The sequence below is a fragment of the Pygoscelis adeliae genome, unplaced genomic scaffold, assembly GCF_000699105.1.
Source record: "Pygoscelis adeliae isolate BGI_AS28 unplaced genomic scaffold, ASM69910v1 Scaffold315, whole genome shotgun sequence".
NCBI classification, from domain to species: Eukaryota; Metazoa; Chordata; class Aves; order Sphenisciformes; family Spheniscidae; genus Pygoscelis; species Pygoscelis adeliae.
Window position 1 is genome coordinate 1,813,278 of NW_008824865.1, and position 12,838 is coordinate 1,826,115.

A 12,838-nucleotide genomic window follows, 5' to 3' on the forward strand; every position below is an offset into this window, starting at 1 on the left:
TCTTGAGTCGCCTGCCCCTTCTTCCACAAGTGGTAAACTCCTTTTTTTCCTGAGTGTCAGCAAGAGCTCCCTGTTCAGCCAGGCAGGTCGTCTTCCCTTCCTGTTCTTCTTACGGCGTATGGGGACAGTCTGCTCCTGTGCCTTTAAGACTTCCTTCTTAAAGGAAATCATTCCTATAGTAAGTATTTTGCCTGTATAGTGGTTACATCTGGTAGGAAAAAAATTTTTGAATCATTGTCTAGTTCTGGCTATCTCTGGCACCGCATTATACTGTTTCCCATAAAATCATGAAAACATTTAGAATTCTTTGAATGTATGCATATGGTTTATTTCTGGTTTATATTATCTGAAAAGATAAATGGGCATTTTTTCTGGCAATAATTGGTTTCCTCCTTAGCTTGTCTCAATTATTCCTCTGAATAAATTTTAGTAGTATTGCACTTCATTAGTTCTTTAAAGTAAGTGCTATGTTCTAAAATTTCAAACGCAACTTTTGAAAGTACAAATAACTCTCATAAAGAAGCCGTTTAATCAAATTGCCAGCATAAATTTTGCAATGTTTTATATGTGTGCATAATGTGAAACAGATACAGCTCTTGTTCAAAATATAGCTGTTACCAATTCTTTATTAAATAATGAAAGATTATGTATAAAGTTAATTTACCTTTCATTTAGTTATATGCAGTCCTAAAGTATAATATTGAAAAGTTCGTGATCATAAAATACAGTAAGATTGCAGGTCCTGCCTATCAGTACAAAATAGAGCTGTGGTAAACCAGAAGTACTAAGACCATAATTACATTGCAGTTAGCAGCAGGAAGATTTAACAACTCTCGTAGAAAAATACTGTATTTTAGGACTGACTTTTTTTGTTAAATTAATAGACCCGTTCTCAATTTTGACATTAAAAACTAACTCTATTGATTTCCTCAGTATGTTCAAGTTTGATTTTAACTTTAGTCATTGCCATTTTTATATTAGCTAGAAATAAAAACACTATTCTATTACTGGTTTTTATGTTTTGTTAATTTTCTTCTGTTAAAAAAACCCTGCAGTTGAACTTTGTCAAGAATTTACACAGACAAAAAAGTGTTAACAGAGCTTTCAAAGTAAAGAACTTGCTTTGATTATCACAGAAGAGACCTTTGTGCTCTACTCATTAGAACCACATTTTTATGTTTCATTAACTATCAACATGTTATTTGTTCTATAATTGGTTTTGATGTTCCTTCCTTCAAGATCTACATACGGAGTCAGAGTGGGGGTGACAATAAATGGCATAATAGCTATTGATAGCTATTACCAAATAACCAGTATTGTTGCCAAATCTTATGCTAAAAACTGTATGGATTAAAGGGATTATAGTGGACTTCATACTATAAGGGGATTTGCTACTGAACCAGATCTCAAGACATGATAAAATTTGCTTTCTTTTGCTTCTGGGTTTTGGGGGTTTTTTTAAGATTTTTTTAATGGGCTGAGATTTCATTTGGTTACAATCTCAACGAAGAACAAGAGACTGATGACTTTGTAATAATTATTAAAAATGTGTTTTGTGAACTTTTATTGGTATTCAGTTTTGATTTAGTTTACAAGGAACAGACCTTGACCATTTTGATTTTAGAGGAAACTGAGGAATAAGGGCTTTGGAAATAATCTTCTTTTTGAAATATCTGTCTTGTAGTCTGGTATTTTCTTTTACATATATGTATTGGATCTTGCATGATAAGATTTTTTTTTCCCCTCAAGAATAATTTTATATCTGACAGCAGCCATTGCTTAACAGGCAGTATTACTGCCAGATCTTATTACCATGGTGTTTAAAACATAGACCTCATACTTTTACTTTCCGTCATTCTGAAGGTACTTCTATACCACAGCACTTGCAGCAAGTTTACCACTGTCTTGTCTGGATTACATGGTGAATAGGATAGTTCTTAAATACGTGTTAATTTATCTAAGGAAAATGACATTTTGAAAGTACATGTACTTTACAAGTATATTCTATATAGCTGCTCATAAGTGTTTAAACATACTTTATATGTTGTAGCATAGTTGAGCATGATATATCAAGTGTTTTAGTGTATTTTAGCATATCTTACAGAACCACGTATGTAGAGTATCATGTAATCCAAATGCAGTTAAAGTAGTGGAAATACAATAAGTGAAATTGTATAAAAGAGGTTTTGTTGGTAACAGAAATGTTGAATTTCAAATGTGCTGAAGAATTCCTTCAGAATTGTGGTTTAAATACATCAACATAAACCAGAAATCTCTTACAAAGGATATTAAGTACTTTACTTCATGCTTAGTTCTTTTGCCATACTAAGAAATCAGTTTGCTATATAGATTTTGAGTTTATTCATAGTATAACCCAGCAACACTGCTACACCAGCCCCCTATATCCTTTCATTCCAAATAAAAAAATACATCCTTCTACTTGTTAGGAAACATACCCTTATTGTTTCCCGAAATGGACCAAATGAGTAAATATGTTTAGCAGTTTTTTGTTGTGCTTTTGGATTTCTTTTCTAACTAAGCCCATATCCTTTAAAAAAATAAAATACTGGAAAATTTCAGTGTGGAAGGGAGGTCCGTAGTGCAATCCGCTGCTGAAAGCCAGGCTAGCATCAGAGCTAGAGCAGCTTGTTCAGGGGCTTGTCCAGGTGAGTTGTGAAAATCCCAATGGATGCATTCTGTGGTCTCCCTGGCAAGTCGCTCAAGCACCCTCATTTGCGAAGGGCTTTTTTCTTACAACAGCCTAGCTTCAACTTGTTACTATGGCCTCTTGGTCCCTCATTCTTCTTTATAACCCTCACTGTATGTAGTGGAAAACTGCTCTTAGATCCTACCTTAGCCTTCTCTCCTCCCAGCTAAAAAGACCCACAGTTTTCTCTCGCTCTCCTGGTATAACATCTGCTGCAGCCCCCTAACTGTGTTAGTGGCCCTGTGCTAAAATCTCTTCACTTTTTCTTGTACTTGGTGGGAGGGAGGAGCAAATCTAAGTAGTACCTTGATCCTCCTCTGCTATGGGTAGTACCTCTTACCCCCAGCTGTTGCTCCTGCATGGAGACTTGTTGATTTCTCAGAGCAGACTTGGTCAGTCAAGACTGAGGCAAGAAAGGTATCACTGTCATTTCATTCCCTACAATGTTAAGTTTTTTACCACTTTGAAAATACTTTTATTTGTCTTATAGTTTAAACAGAGGTGAAAGTAAACAGGGATTAATTGGGGGGGTTGGTTTTTTTTTTGGGGGGGGGGGGGGTAGCTAAAAGGGAGTCATTGTTTGTTTGTTTTCAAAGAATGCTCCATATTCAGACAGCAATAAATGCAGCATGATTTTCTTTAGCAGTTAAAGAAAATAAAATTTTCTTTAGTAGGGTTTTTGCCAAGTTGTACTTTATTTTTAACAAGATAGAAATAAATCTTACATCTGAGCCAATTTTGAAGCTCTTTAATAGATCACAGGAAGATAAGCCTTATCTTTAGAAAATCACTCAAGTAGTGTGTCTTTGACCAGTTACTTCACTTGGATTTATAACACATATTCACTAGTCAGTATCAGTCTTAGACTTTGATGAGCAGTTAAGGAATGAGTCTTTTTCCTTCATAACAGTGGCAAAATGCCCACTCAAACAGAAATGGACTTTTCCAAACAAACATCTAAAACTGTAAATTTATTTTAGAAAATGTGGTTTGTTCTGTAAGATAATGTACCTTCAGTGCTTTGGAAAGGTAAATTTAACAACATTAATACGAATGACTTATTTTACTTCCTTTTTTAATCATTGAGCAGTCAGATGTTTGTAAAAGTGACTGCTATGTAGAAGGTGTTAAGAAAATAAACTATATTTTTGTAATCATTTTCTGATATGCATGTCCAGTATGATGACCTTACCATCAAAACTGAATGTATAAGCAGAATTCATTCCTCTACAAGAATTATCTGTGTTTCACAAATGTGTAGCAACATCTTCTAGTTTGAAAAACATGTATAATTGCCACAGAAACAATCAATGTAGTGGACCAAATGTGTGACCAATGTAGACTCCTGCTTTCTAATCTCATGCTGACACAATTTAGCTTTCGTTCACTAGCTGTTGAATAACTTAATAGTACCTTCTGTACAGGCAGGTGTTGGTTGCAACAGGTGATGTTCTACAAAGTACAAGTGCTGAGATCTGCTAGAAGGCTGACCGTTCTCCAGCAGCTGGAGGATTGGTTTAGGCCAAATTTATTTGAACAGTAGCCCAAAGGAAAAACAAAACACTGCTCAAGCAATATGAATCATTTGTACCAGTTTGCCCCATAAGTCTGACCCAGCAAAGTCTTGGCACTGCAAACAGTAAAAGAGCTCATTTCACAAAACTCACTGAATTAACTGCTGTGTCTTAGAGCTGGTTGAAAGTTACTTTTATAAAAGGAAAAAAAAACTTTCATGGAGGTAGGCATTTATCATCCCTCCACACAACCTTCCTACTCTGCACCGCTAACTTATTAATTAGTTATCAGCATAACTGTCAAATAAGTAGATAGAAATATTAAAAAAAGTGGGATTTTGGCAGTTGTATAACACTTTATTAAAAAGGTACTCTCTCGTGTAATAGAGTCATTCCCATGCTAAATCTGTTGTATTACTACTTATTTTTCGCAATTAAATATATAGTACTGCTCAACTTCTATCCTTTCTTGTTTCATATTACAAGAACCAGTGTAGCAAGACTATGAAATAGGTGAAGCCAAAATAATTCTCTCACACACACACACACAAAAATCATTTCATGTTCGTTTCTGCTCCTCGCTGTTTCCTGAAATCACAGAATCCTTGCTAAGGGCTCCTACAGCCATCTTCCATGAAAGCAGGTGCAGAGGAGGGAGAAGGGGGGACAACCAAAATAAGATACTTACAAAGAAGAGGAATGTCACTGTGTACTTATACATGTTATTGCAGGATTCTGATTTATAGCAGGATAATGGTTGTGGTTTTAATTGCACTCCTGCTTGCTTATTCCTGCTCTTTAGAATAAATCTTAACAAACATAGTCATGCAAAAATATACATGTGCACATGCTTACAAATATATGCACATATACAAATGTGCACAAATTGTCTGCATTTTTTCTGCAAAAATAGAGCACCTAGCAGATAGAAGCAGGCTTAACAACTGCACTTATTCCTAATGTTGCCTTATAACTGCCATCATAAAATTCCACATTCAGTTTGTTGTGATGTAACTCATCCAAAACCTTCCCTTTTTCTGCTTTGCCACAGCTTAAATTTTAAGGAATGTTTTTGTCAAAGCAATTAAAAGCATGAGATGGGATCTCCACGTGATCTTTTGTTTGGAAAGTTTGAAACATTAATTTAATAGTTGGCCTAGGGAGGCCTTTGCATCAGGTTTGACGATTTGTGGGCTTTTAGGTCACCATTTATTTAAAAAAACAAGCTAACTTGCCAAGTTTGGTCAAATTGCGAGCCTTATAAAGTTGTCATTTGCATGAACTCGGGAGAGAATTTGTAGCAGTTGATCTTCCAGAGAGTCCTCCTCTCACAGCTGGCAAATTTCAGTGTATGAAGATGAGGATTTGAAGCTTTGTGCTGCTGCGGGTCAGGGTGGATTTTGGTGCCATCATCAGAGCTGAGCATACAGGTGCTGTCCCAGTGAGCTCCTTATAACCTCTATTCCTGGGCTTAGGCTGCTTGTTGAAAGAAATTGAATTGTTTGCTGTACCATATACAAGGCATACCTAGAAAGCAGCAGCACCAGAAGTCGTCAGATACTCTTCATGTTTGCATGTGAAAAGGCTAGGGAAGAGAATTTTAGCCCTTCTGCAATATAATCAGCAACTTTGCTTTATCTGCAGCTGTCTGCCTCTTACCCACCTGATAAAGAGGTTATAAAAACATTTAAGGTATTAAAAATTAAATGAGTATTTTTCCTTAAAGAGGAAGTGTAGGTAGTCCTCTTGTTCATGCCTGGCATAGGGATATTGGAATGATCTGGGCAACAGATGTTATAAACTGAAAGTAGGTTGAAGATCTTAAATGTGGAAGATACATGTGGAATTTTTAAAAAACTATATGCAAACCAATGTGTGAAAACTTCTAGAGCTTGGTTGGAGTTGGCAAGTGTGTAAAATGTATCCAGGTGCTAAAATAATATAGGAAATATGGCAAATCTAAAAGAAGACTGGGTCCCGTGTTAAACCATTTTGGACTTGCAGAGCTCAGAATTAAATTTCTAGAAGTTTCTAGTGACTCTAATACCCATGAGCACTGTATCTCAACTACCAGCTATAAAGTGGATATGCTAACACTGTTTACCTCTTAGAAGTCTAATGGAACGGTTCTGATACATTGTGTGCGAGTTCTTTTTTGTCTGAGTACAACAGGAGGTCTCCGTCCATGATCGGGGGCACCAGTAGCGGTATAATCATACAAGGGCAAGTGCAGGTACATAGAATTTACCCACCTCATTTGGGCAGCAATGCATTCTTTCACTCATAGTATATACAGAGTGAGTGCATTATTTTATTTTTCTGAACACTAGAAAATAACCATAGTTCAGCTGGTTTCTAAACTGAAGGCTTGAATAGCAAGTATTTCTATAAAAGTTACAGGAAAATCACTAAACCTAATGGGATCTCAGGTTTGTTTGGGATACTGAGGTGCTACATGAGTGATTGCTTATAATCATTGCGTAAGTAATACATTGCTATTACGTTGGTATTTGAAAAAAAATATTTATTTCTTTTTTTTCCTCTCCATCTAGGAATTGCTGATATTTTTACAAAATTTGCCCACAGTACACTGGGGAAATGAAGAAATTAGTGTACTCCTAGCAGAGGCCTACAGATTGAAGTTTGCATTTGCGGATGCCCCCAATCATTACAAGAAATGAATATGAAGAGCCAGAAATCATTAAGACCAACGTGTTCTGCAGTATTATGGCATCTGTTGTTCTGGTTGTGCTTTCAGCTCATTGCTCTTTCATTTGAATTAACATGACCATTAAAATTCTGTTAGAATTTGCAGAATGAGAACAGAATACCAAAGAAATGGACAAAGCAGGATATCGAGCATTGAATGAACTTGGAAGTGAACTTTTTTGCTTAGCGTGAAAAATGAGTTCAGAAGTCTATCACATAGTTTTCTTCTTTTTTCCCCTTCTCTAATTAGGAGCATTGCAGTCTGTCTGATTTATGTCGAGCAATTTTTGCATGTACCTAAGACTTAAAACTACTTATGGAATGATTTTGTCATTTCTTCAGTGTCTTTACTTCATGACTTTATCAGCCAGTTTTGGTCAGTAGAAGTTATTTACTTTCAGTGGAAAAAAAGTACTTTTCATAGTCGTAAAGACCGTATGAGACAGCAAGGCCTGTGTTTTGAGGTCTGGTTATAACTCAGAAGACACTGATATTCGCACACCATCTGTTGTTTTTCCATGGAATTAGGTTAGAATACTTCAATAATATAAGAATATAGAAGGTTGCAATGGAAATTGGTGGCTTTTTCTAAACATTACTCAGTCTTGCAGGGTTCTGTAGAAGCTTTTTAGCCATACAAAGGAGTTACTTAAAGCCGAAGACTCATCTATAACACTAAAATAAATCCCTCTCTATATATTTTGGAGTGTTTTTAAAATACTGAATGAAATAGAAGACATGGTCTTGTCAAAATAATTAAAGTCTTTCTTTCAAGGCCTTTCAATTTTTCAGCATGAAAGTTCACTTTTAAGAAACATATTAAGAAGCTTGGTTTACAAAGCAAGATATATTTTTATCTCAGTTGTTGCCTTATTCTCCATTTCCAGCATGTTAGAAAAGGAAAATTAATGTATCATTCCAAAGCTTATTTGTTAAATAATTTAATACCTTTTTTCTGATTATTCAGAGGAAGCGAGAAGATAGTTCCCAATAACGCTAACTATATACTCAGATCACTCTTGCATCATTAGCAGAATAAAAATCCTCTATGACTTTATAGAATGAAATTAATGTTTCTTCATCTAATCAAGGGATACTGAATAATTTCTTAAAACTTATGTAATTTAAGTGTGCTATTTATTTTCAAGACATCTTTTCAGATAAGAATTATGATGTTGCTCTATCAGATGTAAATAACTCATATTAATTTGTGCCTACCCTACACAATACAGGTTATTAAGGGTGAAAGTTGCAATAAGCAATATACTAGAAGCTCAGAACTGTTATTCCTCAGTTCAGTTCTCAAGTTGCACAACATTGCACGAAAAATGTAGTGCACTTTTAAGTTTGGGAAATAAAAGATCTTCAAGAGGTTTTGTCTTATGACTTGTTATTGGAAGATTATTTTCAAGTTCTTAAAAATACGTGGATACATATTTTGAGGAAAGCTTTCTAGATGTGTTAGTTACATTACTTGTTTTAGGGGCCTTAGCTCTTGACACTGACTTTATAATAATTAGGTGTTTCAGGGTAAATAGAATAAAATACATTTTTGCCAACGTGATTATGAGATCCGTATTTTAAAATTATATAAACTCTTTGGTAGAAGGGAAAAAAATGAATTAATTCAGAAGCAGGAGTGTTTGGTGACTAGGATGCTTTTCTGTTCCACTGGTGTCAGCTGGGGGTTTCAGTTGCAATGGATACAAATTCAGGCCTCCTAGATTGCTGCAGTTGTGCCTAGAGTGTGTAGTGGATCTGTGTTTCTTAAATGTCCATATACTGTTTTCTGTAACTTCAGTTCATGGTCTAATGTATCGAAATTTATCTTCATGTTTACAAAGAATGTCATATTGTGCCTAATAGAATATCTACCAATAAGAGAACAAAAGAAACCTGAAATTTATGACCGTTTGCTTTAAACTTAGTATCTACAATCATTTGTTAATAGAAATGCATATTGTAACGAGAGAAGACACACAGCATTAAATGTACAATGTTGTAAGGGTTTTCTATAATTAACTTTTTTCTATTAAGATGTTATTTAGGTAGTTACATGTAACATGGAAAGTTGACCCAAAGTTGTCTGCTGTGTCAGATGCTCCTGCATAACATTTATGGGACTGGATATATAAAATTCCCTTTGTCGGGTCCACGTAAGTTGTCTGCCATGTCTTCCAAATTCAACAGGTACCTCTTACTTCCCTTGGAAGAAAGTATTACCATTGGAGGTCACATTTACTATTGTGTCTGTGTCAGAAGTTGAATATTGTACTTGAGCACATTGCTTTTTAAGGATAGTGGGAAGTTTCCTAATATAATAACAATGCTTATTTATGTAGATAGAGACTTTTCTGGAAAATATGATCTAGTGATGATCTAGATGATCACATCAATATGATCCTATACAGATAGGAATAGTTTTCAGTAAATAGAAGGCCAACATTTATATAAAATTTCAAATTTTCAATACTTTAAGATTTACATAAAATATTTCATTTTATTAAAAAAAAACCCAACACCTTACATTTAACAATTCTACATCTCAGGTAAAATGTCATTCCAAACAAAATATTATGTAGAAAAGGAAATAACGTTATCATTACTACATCCCATGTACTTTTTTTTTTTTTTCCAAAATTCAAGATTCTGGATATTACAAAATTCCCTTGTAATATGTATTTTCTTATGAAGGAGGCATCTTGACACATCGCTAGTAAAACCAGGCAGTAATTTACTAGAACTCATGTGAAATATTGAAATTGTAGTGTCTAAAATGCGTGTTAAAGAACTTCTGTAATAAAAATTTAAACAAGAATGTACAATATAAAAAGATTTATGTCTACAGTATTTGAAAAATGTAAATAATAAACAAAGTTATGTAAATACAGAACATAGAGTAGGATAGAAATATAAGTTGAAATCTTATGTAACTCTGTAATATGTTATATTTAGTTTCATTATTTTTTGGCTCAGTTCCTTATGGAAAGGCCCATGAATTTGTTTTTAACTTCAGAACTACAGAATAGAAGTATCTGAAGTTCCATTGTATGCTTCTGGCAAATATTAACACTGAGGCACTGGTTAAAACTGTAAAACTGATGAAAGATGAGGAAATAAATGCATATTTATGAAGTGCTATATAGAGTGGAAAGCTTTTTTTTTATTGTTTTCATCAAGCACATTGCATACTACATCAAAGCATGTTTTGGTGTGTTTACGTTCTACGGTCTCAAAACCCTGTATCACAAAGGCAAATGCGGTAGCAAAACCTCTGTTCTCAGTTACGTTTCTGCAACTCTCTACCCTAGTATCTTGTAGATTTTGCAAGTTGATAAGACAGACAACTTCCAAAGGTATGTCTCTGCATATATCATATACATACAAGGTACCGAGCATTTTCTGCAAGAAGGAGATGCAGATAAATTTGACAGCACAGCAGAATTAAACCAGGGGGCAGGTGGAGCAAATTAGGGCAAAGCAAACAAAGGTGGTACAGAATTCTGTACGTCCCTGGAGGTGAGGAAGGAGAGGAAGCCTCAGCTCTGTGGAGGGAAACAGCAAAAGGTAGTGAAAGGGTCAATAAAATCTGGAAACTTAAGGATGATTTAAGTAGATTAACAAGCAAGGAGAGATGTCTTGTACATATGGGAAGCTCAAGTCCCTTATGTCAAGGAAGCTAGTGGGAGACTTCCAATAGTCCAGATGAGTCTGGTGACAAAAATATACTAGCCTGGTTATACGGAAGGCAAAGTTAATGACTTCTCTGTTTAAAGCTACACACAGCATTCAGGGGAAAAGAGACATAGGGGTGCAATGGGCAATCTTTCTGTTACGTGCTTGAGTGACGATGAATTGTAATCATGCTGGTTTCTCACCTTGAATGAAATCTGTGTTTCTTCATCTGCTGTAATCTTCTGAAGATCCTGCAGAAAATCAGCAAGGGGAGATTTTTCAAATTACTTTTTCAAAAGCAGAAGAGATCAAGAAGGTGGAGTAAAGGTCCCGAGGTCTCACAAGGAATGTGCTGAGAGACATAGCTGAAAGCTATTTGTTGATTTTCTTGTACAAAAGCAGTTCTGGATATCTATCTTATGTCCTGGGCAGATATCCCACAGATATACAAATGTGAAGTGCAACAGAAAGGACTTTCCAGAAATCTGATCTGCACTTCAGGTCACTTCCTCCTTGAAAAGAGAATGGGGAGGAAGGTAAGTGCTTTGTAATGCTTTAAATTCTTTGGAGATGGGAAAAGGAGGCGAGGTGGAAAAGCTCCCGGTCCAGCAATCACTCAGGCAGAATGCTGTGCCATGGGAAAGAACTCCAGCTCTACTGCTTCTAATCACTGTATGATGGAGGGTGAAGTTCCTGAGCAATTTAATTCCAGATCATTTGCATTTTTATAAGTTAAAGCTAAAATCTTGCATCCATCTAATTCCTTAAGCTTAGTGTAGCTGAGGCAGCACTGGAGTAAATAATTAAATTGCTATGGCACCATATCAAAGAACCTTTTAACACTTCAAAGTCTTCTGTACATACCCCACATTTGAGTCAAGACGTGCCAGAAATGAGAGTTTGAGAGAGATGCGATACTACAGAAAGCCTCTCAGAGACAGGTGCTCTGAAACTTAGGCTTTTTTTGGCCAAAAGAATTTCCTACAAGCTTCCAAATGAGAATTAATGTGCACAGTCAGTAAAGCATAGTTGTTTGAACTGGACTTCCACATTTATGCTTGTGATCAAGCTTCCTCAACATAGAAAATTAAAGTCTGAATTTGCCACCAGTACGTGCGGAGATCCTTGGAAACTTATGCTCCAGGCACAAGCTTAAAAGTCTGAACTACAGTACAGGTGTTCATTTTGTTCCTAACACGGAATTATCTAGAAATGTAAGTACGAAAGAGCCAAAGTTTCTAGCAGAAGTCTACTGCAATATCCATTGGTTATATCAGATTAATCAAGATTTAGTGTATATATTTGCTTTGATTTTTCTGTTACGTATCTTTCACAACTGAGATTTCATTTCTGTGAGGTCTGGATTTTGGGGCCCAATCCACTTTCTTCCCGAAATTATCACTTACCTGTGCCTACTCAGAGATCCTCCTCATGGGAAGAAGACCATTCTGAATTTCAGAGCAATAGAAGAAAAAAGAAACCAAACAGGGAAAACAGAAGAGTTTTATTCCCATTAATTTCTGATTTCCAGAAAGGATGAGGAAATGCACCTCTTGGGGTATTTGGACAACTTCATCCTCAAACTCAGGATGCAGACTCTGACACAGAGCTTTTTGAAATTCAGGTTATTTATTTTCAAGTATTTTCATCTTCCTCCAGAAAGAACTGAGATTTCCAGTGAACAATTCCTGCTACCAGCCCATCTGATCAATTCTGTTCACTCTTTTAGCAGCAGCAGAAATACAAAATACGTAGCTGTCATGACAGCTCCCAGGAGGTAACAAGATGCCCAGGCTTATCAATAGTTAGATGGCTATCTCACTCATAGAATGTCATTTTAACAGCTAAGGCAACTCAACAAACTTGGCAATTTTTCATCACTTTTGGTCTAAAAATAAGTCAGTAACTCCAGCTCAAAGCAGTGCTTGTAGAAGCACTTTTAGACCATAGTTAACAATAGGCTATATATCTGGAGAAAAAAAAATTAGTCCTATACCTACCTGATCAAGTAAAAATGTATCCTAAGACATCAATGAGTATTTGCTGCAACCTTATAGAATATATTATCTCATGCAAATAAATAATTCAGCTTTTGCATGCAGGAATGAATAAAGTTGGCATATCAGTAAAGAAAAGGTTTTGTTGTTATATTTTTTCCCAGATATTTTACCATTATTTCACCAGTGGAAAATTTTATGTAAGTTTGAAAAAGGAGTACATTTCTCTCCATCGC

The 12,838-nt window shown here is 35.5% G+C and overlaps 1 protein-coding gene across 1 annotated transcript in view; it reads left to right on the forward strand.

The window, feature by feature from the left end:
• TBC1D22A (TBC1 domain family, member 22A) overlaps positions 1-10,070 on the forward strand; it is a 200,209-nt gene extending 190,139 nt beyond the window's left edge. The window contains exon 14 of the mRNA XM_009324397.1: positions 6,774-10,070. Coding sequence (XP_009322672.1) covers positions 6,774-6,902 — 129 coding nt within the window. The 3' untranslated portion in view covers positions 6,903-10,070. The remainder of the gene's footprint in view (positions 1-6,773) is intronic.
• The last annotated feature ends 2,768 nt before the right edge of the window (positions 10,071-12,838 follow it).